General features: G+C 42.9%; 1 protein-coding gene and 1 pseudogene across 1 annotated transcript; both read right to left on the reverse strand.

Moving 5' to 3' along the window:
- Positions 1 to 2,754: 2,754 nt before the first annotated feature.
- On the reverse strand, positions 2,755 to 19,927 carry SLC25A33 (solute carrier family 25 member 33). Its single transcript, XM_006914382.3, has 7 exons — positions 19,909 to 19,927; positions 17,030 to 17,209; positions 9,527 to 9,604; positions 8,827 to 8,927; positions 6,924 to 6,990; positions 4,373 to 4,653; positions 2,755 to 3,231 (listed from the first exon to the last, which is right to left on the reverse strand). The coding sequence occupies exons 2-7, from the start codon at positions 17,074 to 17,076 to the stop codon at positions 3,029 to 3,031; spliced, it is 777 nt and encodes a 258-aa protein (XP_006914444.3). The 5' UTR covers positions 17,077 to 17,209; positions 19,909 to 19,927; the 3' UTR covers positions 2,755 to 3,028.
- Positions 8,580 to 8,698, reverse strand: LOC112481842 (annotated as a pseudogene).
- Positions 19,928 to 21,586: the final 1,659 nt, after the last annotated feature.

The raw sequence follows: 21,586 nt of genomic DNA on the forward strand, positions 1-21,586 counted from the left end.
CCGGAGGTGGAGGCGGCGCGGAGCTGGGTCGCGCGCACTCCCTCGCTCCCGCCGCTCTCGCCGGGCCCCTCCCGCAGTCTTCCGCTAGTCAGGTCTTCCCGATGCTCAGCCAGACCAACGCGCACCATGCTGATTTGCTGCAACTTGCAGCTTCCTTAAGCCACTTCCACTTTAGCCATTCCATTGATCCAAAATAATTTATAGAAACGTGATTATGTTCATGGAAACATAAATGTTCACCGATAGGGATGACGTTAAATAAATCATATGATAGCCATACATCTGAACATAATGCAACTATTATAAGGTCTGAGCTATGGATATTGGAGGAATAATACACTGCTCAAAAAAAGCAACATACATAAATTTTTGTTATATCCAAAGTTTAAACAAATAAACCCCTAGAATATATGCGTGCTTATAGGAAACAGGATGGTTAACTGAACTGCAGTTACGTCTGAGGGCGGGGGTGGTGTTAGCCAGTAAAAATTTTATGCAGGTGGTTTAGTTGATTTGAGCTCACATTCATAACTGGAAAGACAAGTGTTTAATTACATGTTTGTTATCATAACTTTTCCAGTGTTTTTTGAGGTGACCAGTAGAGCTCTGTCTTAGACAGTGATGGGTTATTTGATGGGCTTCCTGGGGCCAGTTAATCTCACACCCTAGCCACGTGCATTAACTCAGAGCTGCCTGCAGAGAGGGAAGGGGACCTGGCATGACACCTGGGGGGTGACTGGAATCTGTACTGGAAGCTCCTGTCTTGGAAATGGGTGTCAGAGAAAAGGCTTTTCGCTTGCAGCCTTGCTGCCTTCACCAGCCTGAAGCACACAACGAAATGAACAGCAGCAAGGCTTCCCTCTAAATGTGGGGCGCGGTGTTGAAGCACCGTTCCAAGAATGATTCCATGTCTGCCATGTCCCACTCAAAGGGCGGGCTGCCCTGGTCATTACTGGTTCATGTCGCCTCATTCTGGTGGATGGCTTGCAGAACTGAATGGAATGGCTCGCTGGGCCTTGGGTTTGGAGTCAGACCATCCCATGGGTTTAGATGTCCCCTTTCATTCATCTACTCAACACGCAGTACAAACCCGTGACTGTGTTTACTGCTTACCATCTGCAAGATCTCAAGCAGACTGTGTAAATCTCTGAGGTTCTCTTATTCATAAAATGTGGACGATGACGGCTGCTTCACCAGGTTGGCAGGTTAACTTATGTGAGAAGAGACACACCCCTTGCATTAAGCTTGGCACATACTGGGTAGGCAGTGAGGGTTTTAAAAATCTTTATATATATGACTACTTAAAAATAAATTCCCAATGACTAAGCTTGTGGAGAAATAAATAAATCATGAGATTTCTCCCTTAACATCTCAAACAGTGGTATTATTTCCCATTTGAAATCCAACAAGCCCCTTTACAGAAGCATCACTTCCTGCTTGTTCTCTTCCGACTTTTGGACTCATGTTTCTTTCATTTTAGGGCAGGAGAAGCAAGTGGAGAAATAACCTATACTAGGTCAACATCAAATTTATCAGTTCAAGAATGTATAAGTGAAAATCACCTCCAAATAATTCTCTTACCCAATTAATGAATATCAAGCAACTTAATTTTAAATCTTCGTATTGGCTGAAATCTTGAGGAAAAATTCAGGTTTTAATATGCATATTAAAATAGGGAGATGTTGCTAAGTGCGACTATCAAACAGTTAAAATGAGGTTCTGGAACAAGACTGTATTGAAGAAGCACTGAAACTTGACTACAAGTCATTTGACTTCTACGTAGTTGTTGACAGTTAAAGCAATTGTACTTGAGAACTCAACACTGCCAACCAGCCTTCTTCATGACTAAAGGCGAACAAAATTAAACTTGATCTGAACAGTTAGAAAATCTCCTCATCCCTACCAGAGTATCTGCAACTCCAATGCATCTATTAGTCAAAAACATCTTTCTAGATATTCAGATTGAAAAATGACCTAATGTATAATATGTGCAAATTCCAGCGAAAGGGCTGATGAAAGACTATCCACCTTACCTGCCTTCTGTCTTATCTTTTTGTGTCTTATTAAATTTCCTTTTCAAATGGGAAGTTGGGGGTGCTGGCAATTTTGGCTAATTTCTCATTTCTGGGATTTTTTTTTTTTTCTCCAAACTTTGCACTAGGGTTCAAACACCACCAACACTTCCTATCAGAATAAAAGCGAACTGCTCCTCTTCTCCGCAGCAGAGACTCAAGGTCAGGATTAAGGATCTGAGGAAATGTCGATCACCCAACACCTGGCAGCTTGGGAGGCCACACTCCAACACACTGACAGCGTACCTGGGCTTAATTTAGGCTTAACTTCTGGAAAGATGCCCAGGAGCAAGGCCACTGGTAGGCAGGTCTTTAAAACTCTTGCTTTTGGTTCAAATTGGGTATAGAGGATAACTGCAGAAAAATGTTCATACTTTAAAAATATTTAGTGTCAGGAAGTTGTACTAATTCTTTTTTTTAACTCAGCAGCCTGAAAGCTTAGATTATCAATTTGTATGAGACTTGGAGATGTATATAGAAAAATAGCTGGAAAGTCTGTCCTGCTCTGCCCAGTGCCATCAAAATGATATTTCTTACTCCTCCAGTGCAAGATCTTATGTTCAGACTGGAAAACAAGTGTACTTTCACTTTAGAGTTTTTTATGCATTTCTAGGGTTACGTTTCACTGAAGTCCTTAGCTATACTTTATAGCACAGTGAACATAAAAGAGGACACAACCAAATTTATACTTAAATTAAGTGGCATGATTTAATTTAGTTTCTGCTTGATCCTGAATCCTCATAAGTTAAAAAAACAAAAGTTATAATTAACCATTAGCGTTAATGAATTTAAACCTTCCAGAAAACATGAATCCAAAAGGAAATGTCCGACAGGTGACATGAGCCACATATTTTATGGCCCTTCCTGTTTCAGTCTCAAACATTCTAAACATCAATGGAAAAAAAAAATTCTCTATTGAGTTTTTCAGTTTTATTCTTCTAGAGCACAATTTTCTGTTACTGAGGATGGTCTTCTAAGAGGTACACAATTAACTCATAGGTAGACAACACAATGGCAGTGTTTGGTATCTGCCGGATGAGCTGGGCAAAGAGTCCTCTATAAAAGGCAAGGTAGCCTTCTTCCCGAAAGACCAGCCGAGCAGTCTGGACAAAAGACTTATACTTGGTGCCCTCCTCCCGGAGCCGCGTCCTTATGACTTCTGCAGAGAGAAAAACATACTTTATGTAACAAATCAACTGCATTTCCAGGCAACACCAGGAGACGACTGAAAGCACGCAGCTTTGTAACTGTCAACGCACACCTCTGCCCGTTTGCCACCCCAGCTCTGTTTGGACAGCATAGTCCCATAGAGACAATAAAAGGTTAAGATCTGTTTAGAACATTTTCTAACTCTAGATAGGACAAAGTATACTTTGTATACTTTATCCATACAAAGTATAAAATAACTTTTAAGGGATTAAAGAAAGCTTAGTTTAAATGGGACTTAATTTTAAGATAGTTTATGGTTTTCTACTCCTGATTAAGCAAACATTGCAATTTCACTGAAGGGGGAATTTGTGTTCAGTAGGACAATATCCTCCATGAGAGTTTATTTTCATATACTCCCCAACTTTCTCCTCCTTCTAGAACCTTCTCCACTCTGTCCAGATTAAACACAGCCTCCTCCTTTTTGAACCTTTGCCCACCTGGCCCTCCCTCGCCCAGGCACCCACAGCATGACACTGTCTGTCACTCCTTGCCATTGCTTGTCAAGCAGACCTCTGTACACGCTTTGGTCTCCCTCCCACAGAAGGCACCCCAAACTCCTCTCCATGACCCCTGAGGAAGCTCAGTGCCCAGCAAAAAATGGGGAATGAATTACCTGTTATTGAGTGCACCACGGGCATTTGTCATAGCTGACAATGCAGTAGACTTTTGAAAAACAAAACTTGTTTTTCGTGACATGATAAACTATTTTTTTTAAATGGTCAGAAGGACATTAAGCTCGTAATTTCTTAAAAAATAAAACCCAAAGTAGCCTTACTCAGTACTACATTCAAAGGGGAAGCTGAGAGACTTTTTTTTTTTAAAGTTTGGCTTCCACGTAATTTTTTTATATTGTGGAATTTTAAATAAAATCCAGATATTTGGCTTCTGTGAAAACATCATGGGGCCTGCATTCTACACAGCAAGTGTTGGCCACTGTCAGCTGAGGCTGAGTGATGCCGAGTCCCCGCGTGCTCAGTTCCTTTACATCTGCAGGCATTTACATCTCATTCGCGCTATGGGTCTAGATATACTGACGAATGACATAAACCTGACGGCTGTCTTAGCAATCTGGGAGAGAAGGCGACACATACCGTGCGGATAAGCGATACAGGAGGCACAGCCCTTAGAAACAGCAGCAGCTGCCATGAGTCCAAAAAAATTCGTGGAATTCTTTTCAGTCCCATTTGTAGAAGGGGCTAAGGGAGCGTCTTTCAGATACTTCTTCAAACCTTCATAAATAGCAAAGCAGATGACAGTTTCTGAAATCCCAGCGTAAGAGGCAGTCAACCCCCGGTAGAAGCCACGAATGCCCTCCGTCCGGTAAACGTGGCGCGCACACTGGAGCGTGTTCATCTGCTCGGAGCCTCGCACCCTGCGGAAAGGAGACCAACGACAGGCCGTCAGCGCACCCACGAGAGCCGGCTACCGCACTGAGGCACAGAAGACGATCAGACGATCGCCCACACCGTGGAAGTCACACAGTGGGGGACGTGGGCGGCTGAGCCCAGCCCGCCTCGAGGCCAGAGCGGCCCACAGCGAGTGCGCGCACCTGCACAAGAGTCGCAAAAACACGCTCACGGCCTCTGACCTAATTTTGGAAAGAACCATGTGGAGGAAGACATTCATCACAGAGGAAATGTAACTGCGGTATAATCAAAACCATCCGAACACCTAAAAATAGGAAGAGGCACGTAAACCACGGTGCGCGTATCAGCCTAAGACTGCTGAAGGCAGGGAGAGGTGGGGGGCGCGTGGAGTGGGGGTAAGACAGGAGCACACGTGAAACATAATTACAGCCGCGATGCCAACGCAGTTCAAAAAACGCCGAGGAGAAACTCGCCCCCCTTCCGACAGGGGGTGCAGACACAGGTGTTCTTTCTCAGCCCTCGTCTCCAAACGAGATATTTCGACTCCACGTTTATTTCTAAACTTATGAAATCATAGACATCGAACAGACTATCGAATAACCAATCAAAGGCCGTAGGCTGGCTGCTCCCACCCCACGACAGAAAGTCCTCCGACCACCTGCATGCCAACAGAGTCCCAGGACGGGCTCGTGCGCACGCCGGGCAGACACCGAGGCCCTCCTGCTCCAGTCCCCGCGGTCTCTCCCTTCTTCGCTGTGTCTCCCCGAGGCCGTTCTCTACACCCTAGCTGGGTGACCTTTCTAACACATCCGACCACGCCATCCCCTGCTTAAAATCCTCCAAAGCAGGGTTTCTCAGGCCCGGTGCTACTGACATCCGGGCCAGGTAACCCTGGTGGGCTGGCCCGTGTGGCACTATGTCCAGTGGCGACCCTGGCCTCTACCCACGAGATGCAAGTAGCACCCCACCTAAGTTTTGATAACTAAAAATGTCTCCAGACATTGACAAATGTCCCCTTAGGGGCCAAGTGCCCCCAGCAGTCAGCCACAGCTCTAATGGCTCTCCTCTGCCTCAAAGAGAAAGCCCAGGTCCCGACTCCAAATTCCTTCCCAGGGCTTTTGAGGACATGGCCCCCGCTCACTCTCCAGCCGTCTTTCTGTAACTCCCTCCCTCTCCAGCATTTACACGTTCACTACACTCTTGCCGCCCTTCCCGGCCCTCGGCTGCCCAGGATTAACGGCACCTTCTTGCCTCCAGATGCTCTCTCTGGGCACAGGGTCCTCTCTACAGCACTCTTCTCTGCGGCTAGTTTTCAGACAGTAGGGTGGACGTCGCTGCCGCAGGGGGCCCCCCAGCTCCCTCTCTCCGTCCATCCTGCCTAGACTGCGTTAGGGACCCTCCAGGGTCCTGTAATACTTCAGGCCCCTCATCCCACCAGCCTACGTCTCTTTCTATTTTCTGTAAAGCTCTTTCTGGAGTTGAGTTTCTTATTCCCTGTTCCCCCACTGACTAGTGCACAGGAAGCATGCCAGAAATACTCACTGTTGAAAGATATGTTAAGAGAGTCCACCCAAACAAAGTTTAAAGTGTCCTGAGCATGGACCGCTACTAGGTAGATTTGAAAGAATGTACAGAATGGCTCTTAGCTGACTCGTGCATTTACTTACTACTGAACAGAAGAGGTGTACGTTACCAAAACATACATGTTAAAAACATTAATAACTGTATTTCAATAACTGGTTTCCATTGCTTCTAAAAATATCATTCTAAAAAAGGCCCACAGGCTTCACCAGGCTAACCAAGGAATCACGCATCATAGGGAAGAGTTTCGGGGCAGAAATCTAGTGTATCTGGGCTTGGAGAGTAAAGTGACCCTTCTGACACCTGAAGGCATTTGCTGTTCTGCCCTTACTGGCATCTTCCCACTTGGAAGAGAAGCCAGCTGGAGAAGAGCCCTCAGCGCTCCAACCGGGGTGGGTCGGGCAAGGGCAGAGGTCCACTCGCCGAGAGGAAGTCAGGACGCCATTCAGGGGTTGCAACCGGGTGAACTTCCGATCTCCCTTTGTGTGTCATTTCTGGAGGTCTCTGTCTCCCCACGATGCCTGACAGCACGAATCTCAAAACAAAGACGTTTCTACACAGGCTCACGTTCAGAAAAAAACAAGGATGGGGATGGCTAAGGACTTGGTTCACCTCACACTTCGCAGGTGGAACTGCGGGAAGGAAAAAACCCCCAAGAACCCTTATATTAAAGAAAGAACAATTAATAACTTACTTCCGTTCTAGCTGCATCCGAGTTTTAACCATCCATATAGGATTCATTAAGGAATTTGTGACAAAAGCTGGAGGAAAAAGAACAGAAAATGTCATCACTGAACACTGTTGATGCTGATTAAAATTGTCTATTCCGTCTGATAAACTTTGAAATTAGGCTGTCAATAGTTTAACAATAAAAATGGGTGGTGGGAAGCAGTTACATTTCTATTGCGGGCGGAAACTGTAGTCCTGGAAAATGTACTATGTCCGACCCAAAAGAAATCTCTCAAGTTTCTAGAGCCCTGGCTGGCGTTTCCAGCCTCCAGGTGGTGCTGTTGACACTTCTGTTAAGTGGTCCCTATGGTAAAAATCAAACTTCCAAAAACTCACTTGATAAGCTTCCGGTCCAGAAATAATTTATTTTAAAAAGTTGCTGATCTAATCCAAACTGTTACCTTATATCAAACTTAAAACAGAAAAAAACTAAATCTCCATTTACCTGAATCCAAACTTAGACATGTTAATACCTGACTAATCACTTTAGGAAACTGAAGTTTTAAGACTGATCTGCTTATAGAAACCATTATTTTAGTAAGTCTCTCCAATTTTAATATTGTTAATCGTTCCAGACCAACCACCCTCCTCCTCTCCCTGCCAAAAAAAGGGCGGTATCATGGTATTAGCCTGACACACAGGGACATTTTTCATCTCCTCTACTGTCCCAAGCAGATTAATTAGACACCAGGAACCTAGATAGTGGTTTAAAAAACTCCCTCCAGGTCCGCTTTATTTTCCAAGGGTTCTTCTAACTTAATTTTGCAAAAGTGACAAAACTGATAAAATAGCTTTTAGCTCATGGCTAACTTGCTACTGGTCTCGTAAGTGAAGACTGACCTGTCTCGCCCCCACGCTTCCTCCTCGGTAGAAGCGCCTCACCGTGTGAAGCAGCTTTGCTTACAATGTTTATCTGGGCTCCTAAAATTATTGTCTACAACTACTCAGAGGGGTTACCAGCACTTTCATTTGGAGTAAGAGAGGCAGATGGAACTGGTGTATACATTTGAAGGCTGGCAGAAGGTGGAATTTTTTCATAAAATGCCAAATTAAGTTCTCTAAAATACCTTTCTATTTAAATGGACATGAACCTTATATATAAAAAGACATAACCTTCTCTCAGCAATCAATCTACGAGTCCGTGTATTTTGCCAACTATTTCCTGAGGAAAAAAATCCTGTTATGAATTTTTTATAGTGAGTGGAATGACTCCCTCAAGAGAACGGGAGTGGCCTGATCTGTCACCGGCCCACTAAAAGACCTCCGCTATGAGCCCCAAACTCTCATCATAGACTCCAAATGGTAAGGACAGAAGTGGCAAGTGTGCACAGCGTGTGCTGGGTCCCATGGAGACTCACAAAAAAAGCAGCTCCAACTTTAGAAAATAACTCCATGAAATAGAGACATGAAAACACATTAAAATTCCTTTAAAAGAAGCATACCACTAACGACTAGCATGTACAGAACATGTATATTTTGAGGGAGAATAAAAAGCTTTAGTGGTCAAAGAAACAGAAACAAAGTTATGAACTGATCTCAAAAACTCACATTTTATCAGTTCTAACATACAGCTTTAGACAAACGATTTTATTTATTTGTTTGTTTGTTTGTTTGTTTTTAACACCTACATCACGGGGTCTTCCTAGGTGGTCTCCCATCCAGGTACTAACCAGGCCCGGCCCTGCTTAGCTTCCGAGATCAGACGAGATCGGGCACGTTCAGGGTGGCGTGGCCGTAGACTAGAAAAGTGATTTTAGATGCAACAGAAGCAGAGAGCAATTTTCTAATTCCTGGCAAAAGCTGCCGGGCACAACATAGGCTTTAGGAAAGTGACTGGCGTGTCTCCGCTCACCGGGGTAACGACATACCTGCAGAGCCCGCCGAGAAGATGTGCACAATGTTGCTGTCGGGCACGAAGATGCTGTTGAACTGCTCTTTGGCTTTGGAGTAACAGGCAAAGTACACAGCCCTGTGGGAACCAAGAGAAGGCGGTAAAGACGGGCGGACACACGCGGCTCCCTCCGCGACCTCTGAGAAGTCTAGGGAAATAACTTGGGAAAGAAGTTAATGTGCAATCAAGAGCTTGACTTTATCTGTGCTAAAAGCAAAAGCTGCTGCGGGCGCCCTCAGGAAGCTCTTTCTCGTCCCTCTAGACAGTATTCAGTGATGATGCAAGTGTCAAAATAAGGAGAATGAGACTCTGGGCATAGACATATGAAGGCCATTTAAATTCTTTATTCTGGATAAATGCCAATCCTTTGAGCTCCAACATATACTGTAACTTTAACATTTTTTAATATTTCTAAAACGTACCACACTTGTCCTGCCTTATACCAAATAAGTACGTGTAATCTGGGGGATGCTGCCTTAGAGAAGATGCCAGGGGTGGGAGCACACGCATTTTAATAAAATAACTAGACGCTCTTTCTCACACGCACACTAAAGACACGCCAATAGTTGTCACTATTTCTATTTGTCAGATGTATTTAAGCAAATCCTACACAGAAAAAGCAGCTGGCCACCCAGCAGTCCCGTACGCAGGGAGCCCGCTGAGAGGGTGATGCTTACCTTGATGGCGCAACTCCAACCAAATTTGGACCCAAGCCTCTAAAGAGTGACTTTGGTCCCTCCTTCTCCAAGATTGACCTGAATAATAAGAAAAGAGGTATCTTTAAAATCCTCAGGTAAGGCCCATGCAAAACCAGGTGTCAGCCTTCACATTAGCTCTTTGGATAAAGAAAAAATTATTGACGAGCCCCCAGACCTCGTCTGTTATATTACAATACGGTATCAGAAGGCTGAAGAATGTGGCATAGAACACTCTTTTGAGGCATTTTCTTCCCATTCCAATATGATTCTTCAAGTTGGTTAAATTTATTATTTTCAATGGCTCAATTTTCATGGTACCCAAGATCATTTGTATTTTTAAATTAGGGTCCTCTCCAATTAACTTCCTTTTCGAACTGAGGATTTTTCTTTATTTGGGCATTATTACCTCTGATTTGACAGCATTCCGAGTTGGTCAAGCTCACAAATAATCCTATAGTTTTTAAAAGAGTTACATCATGTTTTACCTTCATTATGACATTGAAGGTTAAGATAAAAAGATACATTTCACTTTATGGAAAAGATATTCCTAAAAAGCTAATAGTAAAGGGAATCCTGCCAATTCTACTTCTACCAACTTCTCTTTCCACAGAGAAAAGGTTTCCAAAACCAGGCTGAAATTTTTGGTGCGTAAGAGGTTAAGTTGACGTTTCGGTCCCCGGAATGTTGATAACTGCTGGATGACGCTAAAGTTTCACCCACTTGAAGTTTTCTTTCCTGTTCTTTCCTTCCTCAGATCAGTGTCATTTTCATGGTCTAGGTTGTCTGAATGTACAAACTAAAGAAAATTCTGAATCTTAGCTTCTCCTCTCCAAATTTTTGGATGCTTATAAACAATTTCAATTGCTTGAAAATAAAGAATATTGATACCTTTAAGAGCTTTCCTAAAAAGCAGCAGGCTAGTAATTAGACAAGAAAAAAAGAAATAAAAGGTATCTAGGTTGGAAAGGAAAACCTAAAACTATCCTTATTCACAGATAGTATGTTATATACAGAAATACTAAGGAACCCACTAAAGAATTACTATAATAAACAAGTTCATTGAGGTTGCAGGATACAAGATCAATTTGCAAAAAAAAAATTGTATGTCTACACAGTAGCAATGGACAATCTGAAAATGAAAATAAAAAGCAATTCCATTTACAATAGCATTGAAAGAATAAAATACTCATCTACAGAGACATGAAGTAAGTGAGTGGTTTCCAGTGGCTGGGGGAGGCGAAAACGGGGGATGACTGCTAATGGGTACATGTTTCTTTCTGGCTTGTTGAAAATGTTCTAGAATTAAGATATGGTGATAGTCACGTAACTCTGTGACTATAATAAGAACCATGACTATAAACTTTAAAAGGATAAATTTTACGGTATGTGAATATCTTAATAAATTGGCCATTAAAAGATAGTAAACTAGATCTCAATTCCATTTATATAATTAAATTACGTCAAAACATTAGGAAGACAACAGTTTTATTTTCTAATCATAAAATCTTTCCCTTACTGGCAGGTATAAACCCAGGCCCTTTTAAGTGATCTCAAGCTACACTCTTGGTTTGTGTGGTCCGGACTAAACCCTCTGGCCCCTGCTCAGTGTCACATAAAGGCACTCTGTTCAACACATTAGACAACTAGGGAGGCGCATCTCACTGTAAGAACAGTGTAAGTTTCTCTTCCTTTCATGGCTTCTGGGCAAGGTTAAAGCAACGTATTTAAAATGAGACCTAGCCATAACAACAAAATATTAATTCGACAAAAAAAGGAAGTACTGATGCACACTATAAGTATGAACCTTATACACTGTATGATTTCATTTACATGAAAAATCCAGAGGAAACAAATCTATAGAGACAGAAAGTAGATTCGCGGTTGGTTGCCTCGGGCTGAGACTTAGGGGTGGGGGATACGGATGGACTACGAATGGGTGAGGGGTTTCTTTTAGTGAGGTGGAAATGTTCTAAAAGCCCACTGTAGAAATGCTTGCACGAAACTCTGTGAACATACTAAAAACAGTAAACTGTATGCTTTATATGGGCAAGTTGTATGGAATGTGAATTACATCTTAAAGCTGTTAAAACAATGGCAAGGAGAAAAAAAGGCTCACTGAGGAAGGTCAAGAGCACAGGGGCTGGCAGGAGCGGAGTTTAAAACAAAATTTAATTCTTGTGTAAATCCATCGCTTCCAAGAGATAACTGACAAAACTGGAATGTGGACTGTTGATCAGTTAAAAAGTAGGATGTCAATACTAAATTTCTTAAATTTGAAATTGTACTGTTGTTTTAAGAAAATATGCTTGTTCTCGGGAGATAAATGCTGAAGAATTAAGTGGCAAAGGGGCATAATGCATATAATCGATTTTCAAATGGTTCACAAAAAATAGGTATGTATATAGAAAAAACATAAAAAAACAAATGTGGCAAATGTTAAAAATTGGTGACTCAAGGTAAAAAGTATCAACAAGTTATTTGTACCATTCCTGTAACTTTTCTGTAAATATGAAATTATTTCCTTAAAAAAAATAAGCTATAGGCCATAGGTTGTAAAAATACTGAGACTAATGATTACAGCTCAAAAAGTCACAGAAACAAAGGTTGGGGGGTAAAGATGATTTCTGGGTTTCTGCAAACCTAACACGCTAAAGGAAGTTTGTGAAGTTTCAGTGAATTTTCGCACTGGCCCAAAATAAGTCATTCGGCCCTTCACAGAGACATGAAAATTTAGTGTTTTTCACTCTAAATACTTCTACTCTCTCTCGACACAGGACTGAGATTTAAAAGAGCTCAGCTCTCTGAACAAAAACTTTTCTAAATAACATCTTCAAGTGCCCTACACCTTACAGTATGTACAAGACTTTCAAGTGGTCAGCACATTAAAAATGTTTCAAGTTTAGGTTCTATCTGTGGTTGTCATTGTGTACACTCTGCACCCAGCCCAGGAGTCATTTAGACACAATGAAGGGATTCTCTGGCTCCAGGAAGCCTGAAGCCTCTCATCTATAATGCAGGAGAGAACGCGTGTCCTCAACTGACCCAGGCCTCCTAACCAATGCAGAAACAGTCTCCACAGCGACACACATTAACAGTGGGCAAAAGGTCAAATTTGTTACATAATTCAAACTCCCAACCTTTCTGGATGTTTACAAAACTTTTCTAGAACAATCAAGTTCCTACTATAAACGGTACACTTCAAACTCAAAATAAAGCATGTTAGGATCCGGGCTCATTTTCCCACAGTCACGTAGACTTTCATTTAGGGAAGAAATGCAAAAAGAAACAAGGGTCTAATTTGAAGTAGTTCATTTTCCTCACTAGTTTTAGATCGTAATCCAAGACAAAGATCTCTGAACATATCGGTTTATTCTTATAAGGAAAAGACTAGCTCACTAATATATTATTTTTCAGATTAAAAGGTATCTGAATAAAAATTACCTCAGTAATGTAAAAAATAGGAGGAGTTTGGGGGAAAAAAAAAGATCAAGTCATAAGCAGATACTGGAAATAAATGACATATTATTATCTTTTGGCAAATTTAACAGTGAGAGCTTTGATGTGTTAACATCTTGCCTTTTTTTCTTTTTAACTATACTCAAAATATAAAGATTATTAATGCTGCAGTGAAGAACATTTTTTCTCTAACAGGTTAACCTAACATGACACAAGCAAAAGCTGATTTGCATTTTGAAAAATAAACTTCCTGTAGTCAAATTCTGTTGCCTGTTGAGTCTTTTAAAGTAGTTCCTTCTGCAGGAGTAAGGCTAATAATAAGCAACTTAACTGTCATCATTGCCTTGCTTGGGTACGGTTCATGGAAGATTCAGAAAGCCATCCAATAACCCAGGTAAGAGAAGAGGGCCTGGCTTCGACCGGAGTGGTGCGACAGTGAAAGGAGCCGGCTGCCATCAACCACCCTAAAAGACGTGGCCTCTTTGCCGGCACACCGTCTTGACGTGAGTACTCAGTGACAGACCACTTTAGAACCTATTAACAGGAACAGACATACATTTCCCCCGAAGAGCGAGTATGCTTTCTTCGGATGAGAATTATGTAATGTATCCCCCTTTTTGCCTTGGCTGCCCGGAAACTCAGTTATAAATCTTATGTTTAAAAAGTACAGGAAGTGCGCACTATGACAGCAGCTAGTATTTACTATTTACGTGCGTGTGTGTGTGTGTTGGGCTCTTTACACGCAACATCTTACTGATGTGCCAAAACCCATCGATTCTGTTTGTACTGAATGCTTGCTGTGTGACAGGCAACATTCTAGGTGGTTGGGGACCCCTCGGTGATCAAAACGAAGGCCCACCTCTGAGGCACTTCCATTCTGGTCGGGACAGGGAGAGGAAATAAACAATGTAAATAAATAAGCTACGCTGTACGTTGGATGGAGGTAAGTGCCCTGGATGAACATGGGGAGAGAAAGGGGGAGAGGGCATGGGGGAAGGGCTCAGTTTAAGAGCATGGTGACTGCAAGATCTTCCTGCAAAGGTGACAGCTGGGAGCCAGCCTTGCATGATAACCTCCGTCCAGGACCAAGGCCCTAAGGTGGAATGTGCTAATGTTCCCCGCCTTTTAAAGGGACAGCAAGGAGGCCAGTGTAGCAGCTGAAGGGGAGCGGGGACGGGAAACATCAGAGAAGTGATGGGAGGGGTGACAGCAGCGTAGAGACTGGCAGACTGGCAGGCCGCAGGGACAACTCCCGCTCCTACTCAGGCCGCAGGGACAACTCCGGCTCCTACTGGGAGGGAGAGGGTAGCCTCTGGAGGGATCTGAGAAGGGAGCCCGGCCTCATTGCAGACCAGTTAGGAAGTTCACGCAATGATACAGGTGAGGTCTGGGGGCTTCCATCGAAATAGCAGTGGAGAAAGTGGTGAAAAGGGGTCAAATTCTGTGCGTGTTTTGAAGGGAGAGCAGCTAGAATTTTCTTCCAGGTTGTGAGAAAGAAGCTATAAGGCAGACTGAGACTTTGGATCTGCACGGCGGGAGGAGAAAGTCGCTTTTAACTGCCACAGAGGAGACCCTGGGGGCAGCTGGTTTGGGGAAGTTCGGTTTTGCACAAGGTGTGCTTTGGGTACCCATGACACGTCCAAGATGAGATGTCAAACAGGCAGCTGGACACACAGTGAGGCTCAGAGCCCTCGGGCCCCCAATGAGAGGCTGTCAGGTTGGAGACTCAGCGGAGGAAACAGCAGCAGAGCCAGCCAGGCAGGAGAAGGTGGTCCCCGAAGTCTGAGCCGGATCTGCTCAGTGTCTCGGCGCAGAAGCGATTGGGGTTGTTTACTCTTAGCTGCTTTCAAGTGTTTCTTGGAAATAGGTGAATATACATTAATAATGGCCTTGAGTAAGTCACTTAACATCTAATTTGCGCTTCCTCATCTATAAGGGTAACATCATGCCTAAGCGCTAATCTCATAGTTGTTGTGAAAACGTAGTAATACATAAAACTAGCCATTTTTAATTCAAAGCTACTAAATATCAGCTGAGAATTATCTTAATAATGTGTATATATTAAGCTGAGGGAAAAAGCTTCATAAAACAGCTCTTGGGTGAAAAACGCCACTTTTACAAACACTTCTCTAACAAAATATCATAATAAGAATTTTACTTAAAATTCTATTATTTATATTTTGATGTGACTATAGAATAAATGGTTTTAAAAAGTATTCGTGCGTAAGTGCTCTCTCATTATTGTGTAGCTATGGCTGCACTAACCAAATACTGCTGTGGACCCACAGTAAAAACTAGCTGTTTCGTGTGCAGTGTGGTGTGGGAACTGTCCTTGTATTTTAAAATATGGAGAGGCATTTTTTCTTTGATTTACATTTTGATAAACAATTGTCCTAACTGGGGAAAGAAAAATATTAATAAAAAGACAGATTTATTGAAGCTAAAGAGACAGAGATACTGGAGATGTAGAACACGCAGCCTAAAAACCCTGAACTAGAGAAACATTCCCGTTTATCTCATTTACCGTATGGCTTGGCTCTGCTGACACTCATGACCTCTGCATAATCGTGACCCAGTTACAGTAAATCTATGAACCCACTAGTCATGAGTTATTTGGCAAGCATGTAAAAGGAAGTTCATTTTGGATGTAGTAAGGTTGGCAAATTACCTGTTTCATTGTGTCCAAAGCACTTCTGTTCCTTAGAAGAAAGGTATTATTAAAGACACTGTGGCCCAAACGTATATAAAGGCAAACCAGGATGGAGGTGTTTTCAGAGCCATGTCTTCTTGAGGACATCTGGCTGCCCCTCTCCTTTCTGAGATCAGAGTGTGCCCCACTCCTCCCCGCTCTGGCCCATCCCTAACCTGCTGCCTTTTGTGTCTCTGCTTTCCTTCTCAGTGTTCAGTGAAAAAAACCTGATTCTCCTGGGGTCTTGGGTACCAGCCTTTTCTCTAGCTGGGCTTCTGATTCTCTCATTTGAGACCTTGCCCCCAGCAGCTAGTCTTGGGTCCAGTTTTGCTCAATAAGCTTGCATGTACCCTCATCCACATGTTTGGCATGGATGCCTAGTGACTTGTAAGCAGGCTTCACGAATAAAACAGACCTAAAAATAAATTAAGCACTTTCCAACTCATTCTATCTTATCTAAAATGTGACTGAACTCTGTCCAAAGTGCTATGTGGTATGTATGGTTTTTTAGACAGCAGTTTCGTTTTATTGCATCTTTTTCTAACGTTTCCCAATTCAACAACTACACTGATAAGGCCTTCTTGAACACATCTTCTTCCAATGAGAAATTTCAGAGATCTGAATATTATATGTAGTTAAATTTAACCATTTACTGAATATCTCTTTTAAAGTGCAAGGCCCCAAGCTAAAAATTCAGATATTGTTAAGTGCTCTTCTGAATTTCTGACTTTGTCTTAAGCATAGAGATTGATAAGTCAAATTCAACTTATGAATATTTAGCTACTTCGTAAGCAAATGAGACAATTTTAATGCAGTAAAAATAATAAATTAGGCAGTCTAGGTATGAAACAAAAAATTTAAAACCCATTTTACTATATATTGCAACTTTTCTATAAATGTAAATTATTTCCAAATAAAAAGTAAAAAATTAAAACATTTTATTTCCATATTACTTCCTCTGGAAATATTCATATCCTTTCTCTTGTACAATTTAAAAAATTTTAATTTCATTTTACCACCTTAGAGTTTCTTGCTAGCCCTCAAAAGGTTCGGGGCAAGAGCAACACTTTGACACAATTTAAACATGAATTTTTTTTGTTTGCTTTGTTAGGTTTACTTTAACTGTCCCTGGATGGTGACCACATGCACACGGGTGCCCTGCTGTCAAGGGAGCAAGGTCAGAGTTCAAAGGTATTGGTACAGAAATCCAATTCTTAAATTTGGGCAAAGACTGTGCAAACAGAACATCCAGTCTGCTGGGCTTAACGAACATTCTGTACTGATCGTGGGGGTGGGGGTGCGTGGTAGCAGGAGTCCAGAACCAGGGCTGAACTTACTTCAGAACCTGCAAAAGTCCAGGTGTCACTGACGTTGGTCTCACCATTCCAGCTCCGCTAATGGTCCCCAGATGAACCTGAGGATAGTAGACTGTCCGGAGAGCTAACCTTGAAGACTGCAGCCTCGTCTTAATGACTTCTAGTGGACAAGTGAAAATAGCACCGACTGTGCCCCCACACCTGTAAGAAATCACAGCAGGATCAGGAAAGCTATACTATTCTCTACACAAACAGAAGGTGAAGTTTAACTTTTCTTTATTAAAACAAAAAAAAAAAGGCACCTATGTTCATTTCATAATTAGAACATTCGAGAGAAGTAAAAAAAATTATAGCAGCTAAAGAGATAACCACTGTTAAAATGTTAGCACATCCTTTAGGGCTTTTCATTACTGGCTTTTTAATCTCATGTTTTGTTTTGCTTTTTTAAATTATCTAGACATTGTGACTGTCCACATAGACACTTACACCATCATTTGTAATGGTTGTACACTGTTCCTCTGGATTGATGTATAATATTTTCACCAATTTCCTACTGTTCAACGTTTGTCATTCCCAATTTCACTACCATGTTGCAATGAATATTCTCGAAAATGCATCTTTTCATAATCAAACAAAAATAACTATTCAGGTAATACTACTATTTGAAAATCAGTGTTTACTACAACACAGACTTTTATCAAAATCTAATTAATTTGGACTGCATTGAAAATTAAACTAATGCTTAGTTTTAACGACAAAGTCCTTCTGTTTCCCTCAGTCAGAACTAATCGATTCATCCTCTGCGGTCTCCTTCGTCACAGTCTCCTTAGTCACAAGGTCTCTCTGGCTCAGGGTTCCCCTGACAACCTTTTACAATTTGTGTGTATCGAAATACTACCTGAATTAAACATTTAAGTATTTTTCCTTCAAGACAACTCACTTATCCTAAAATATCTACTTCCATCTTTTCCTAAGCAGAACACCCATGAAACTGTGTGCTTGATGGGCTGGTGATAATGAGCAATGTCACATCCCATCTACAGCCATCCCCACACCACCAGCGACGCAGGTTCCACTCTTCGGAAAACACGGAAGATCAGGACCTGTGTCTTATTCATCTTTGTACCCCTGGCATCGGGACTCGCAAGTTCATAAACAGTATTTGCTAAGCAAAGGAATATTAAATTGAGATTTCAAGGAGAGCTCTCTTAAGGGATCTATATGTTTGCAAACAGCACCTGTAGGCGACTCTCCCAGGGGACCTTGCAGGGAGGAGCTGCGTGTTCCTAGATTCTTGCACTTAGCACTAAGGATGCAGTACCCGGCCAACAATGGAGGTTCAATAAAAGTGATGGACAACAGCATCTCTGCCTGAGGGAAGTTAAGGACAGGGAGGCAGGAAGGACCCGCCCAGCCTGCAGGCCACTGTTAGCTTCCCTCCCCCACCAGACGGAGGTGCCGGAAATCTGGAAGCAAACCCAGCACCCAGCACTGCCCTTGAGTAAGGAATGGAGTAAAATCCTGTGCAGTATTTTAAAATCAAGAGCCCGTAGTGCCACAGAGCAAGTCGAAGCCTGGTGACTAAGAGCCAGAAGCTATCGCTTAGACGCCAGCACTACTGCCACTGCCTGGACGGCCATCCACAAGCAGTCAATCCTCCGACAGTCCCACGAGGTAGGAACTACCATTTAGCCTCAATTCACCACAAGGAATCTGAATGTTGGAAAAAGAGAATAAAATGCACAGACGTTGGGGGGAAGAGGGGAAGAAAGGAAAGTAGCCATTTGGGGCTATTTGGGTAAACCTGCTTTAAAATCCTGGTGATAAAATACCCTGAATTGAGCTGTTTATCTACAGTGTTTTCTGAACTGTGAGCCAAAGCCCATCGACCACAAAAGCCACACAGGGGATCACAGTCAGAATGGGGGCGGTGGGGGGGGTGCGGCAGGATGGACTCACTGTATGAACTGGCTAGCATTTACCCCTCAAAATTTTGTGGGGGGCATTATCCTTACTTTATAGATGGGGAACCTGGGGCTCAATGAGGTTATACACGTTCTCAAAGTCACGAAGCATCTAAGTGTCTAAACTGAAACCCAAATCCAGACCCTCTGTCTCCTAAGCCTGTGCTCGTCCCACTGTGCTAAGGTACCCTCTTTGAGAGTATTATGGAAAGACGGGTGTCACGGACAGTTTTGTCAGCTAATTTACACTATTTTCATTCACACTCAAAATGGAAAACTGTTGGTTAGGCAACTAGGCCTTTAAAACTCTGATGTGTCCTTTTGTATCAATAAAAAATTGTGAGCCTTAACTGAATGCTGTTCTGTATCACTGGCTCTAAGCATTAGAATCTAGCTAAAGAAAATGGGATGTGATGGGGAGTGTTTAAAAAAAGAGGTAAAAGAAATAACTTTCTAACCCATGCCTATTCACACAAAATAATTACTCTTATCTATTACAATAACCATGTGCTTAAAAAGGATAATATTTTAAAACACTGGAAAATTTGCATGCTACAGAGTAAGATAAGAAATATCTGAAATCTCTCTGTTAAGTAACATGACTCCATATCACTGAAAAAACAGAGCTTCTGGGTAAATTCTTTCATCAGAAAGTCAGCAAGTTCAAATACAACAGAGGTCAGCCACCTTTGCTTTTGTCCCCAGGTCAGCTGCACTCCTTACTTTGACCGACTGTCATCCAGATCTATGGTAGTGATGAAAAGCCGACCAGTGAGACAGCTCCTGCCCAAGAGTGCAGATGTCCTCCTGTCAGCACGGCAGCCTCTTTGGAGATGGCGAGTCACACTCAGCGCCCCAGCCACTTATCTGTTGCACGCCGCGCCCATGGGAGGAGGGGTGGCGAACGGGCCCTGCCTGGCCTTGTTGACCACTTACCGGGGTACAAGCTGAGACTCTCTAGGGCTCACGTGCCTCTTCTGCAAGAGAGGGATGCTGCTGCCTCTCAGTGTCACGGGAAACAATTAAAAAATGGGAAAACACTGCAAACTGTAAACAATGGTATGAAGTTACTTCTCAGTAGGTAAGCTCCTCCTTACCTACTAGTTAAAAACTCCTAGGAGAAAAAACGTCCAAAGGATTTTTTAAATCATTAAGCTGTACTGGATACATATTCACTAAAATACTCTTAATCAGAAGAAAACAAATTCTGATATTAGATTAAAATGTCCAAAGAAGAGTCTTCCTGAAATGTAAAACATTTCATAGCAGCATTTTAAAAGTATCTTTAAATAGTAATAAAGTATCTTTTAGATCAACTTTTTCTTTCTTCATGAACCAACATGTACAAGACATTCATCAATCTGAGAAGACAACTGAATCAAAATACTGACTTCTCCAGATTTGCTTTCCAAATTTCTCTAAAAATATTTCATCATGTTGGGTCCAGAGCATTTTAGAGTACAAATTATTTTCCTTGCGGAAAAGGGTTCCTGTCGATTCACAATTCTCCGACACAAAGACCTTCGAAGTTGGCCTGGCTCCTAACCATGGTGGAGCGGCTCAGCTGAAGCCCCAGCCACCGCGATTCTGCAGAATTCATTAGTCACGCTTTCCCGGAGTTTCAGTTCAGAAAGGGTGGGGACAGCAGCCCTGCTGGCCAGCCCTCCCCATCACTGCTCTACTGAAGCCCCCTTTCCTACCTATGATGTCACAGGCAGATTCCATGACTTTCTGGTAACTTTTTAAATTCAGTCCCATCTAAAACTTCAATTGCGAATATGATTTGAAACCTCTGCCAGCTAGACGTGTGGCTTGAGGATACGTGGTCCGCTCTTTCATTTTTTCTTTCCCGCCTTTTAGGGTTCTATGGAAATGTACTGTCTTGTGCGTCCACCTGGTTACGTACTGTATAGTGGCTGCAGCAAACGTCATGATTTCAGTGTCGATGGTGTGCGGGTGTCGAGCAACCCCAATCCCACCAAGAGCCCCGACACTGGGAACCCTGGATTGCTCCCACCTGCAGTCCACCCCTAGACCTCCTTTCGGCCTATCCCTCTGTAGTCCCCATGCTCCTTGACCCCATCCACAGGGCCCACTAGTATCTTTCCATGCCTGCCACGAGGCAACAAGAGTGGCACTTGGTAGGAAGTCATCCCCATGTCCTTCCCAAGCACAACACACTCGTCCTGCTGGCACATGCCAACGTGGCAGGCTCCCACCTGCAGGAAGCCTCTGGCCACAGCCAGTGACCCATCTTAGTCTCACCAGCTACCTCAATCTGCAGCCCAGCCCACCAGAGGTGGGGACAGATAAGGAGACAGTGACAGGAAAAGCCTCTCTCAACACTCCACAGGCCACAGTGTTGACAACTACAACCTTCCTGCTCTCACATACCGACTGGGGTGGGAGGGTCAGTGGCAGGCACATGCTGCCACCTCTTCCTACATCTCAGAGTGGGCTCCTCTGGGTCAGCCAATGCTCAGACAACAGGAAAAGTCGCATTAAATACCCAGTTACACGGTGAGACTTCTGGCATCAAGGAACTAATTCTGATTAGATACCGATATTTCAGACCACTGAGCTCCCAAGTGAGGGGCAAATTCTAAGAGGTGTA

This window comes from Pteropus alecto, unplaced genomic scaffold, assembly GCF_000325575.1.
Source record: "Pteropus alecto unplaced genomic scaffold, ASM32557v1 scaffold125, whole genome shotgun sequence".
Taxonomy (NCBI): domain Eukaryota; kingdom Metazoa; phylum Chordata; class Mammalia; order Chiroptera; family Pteropodidae; genus Pteropus; species Pteropus alecto.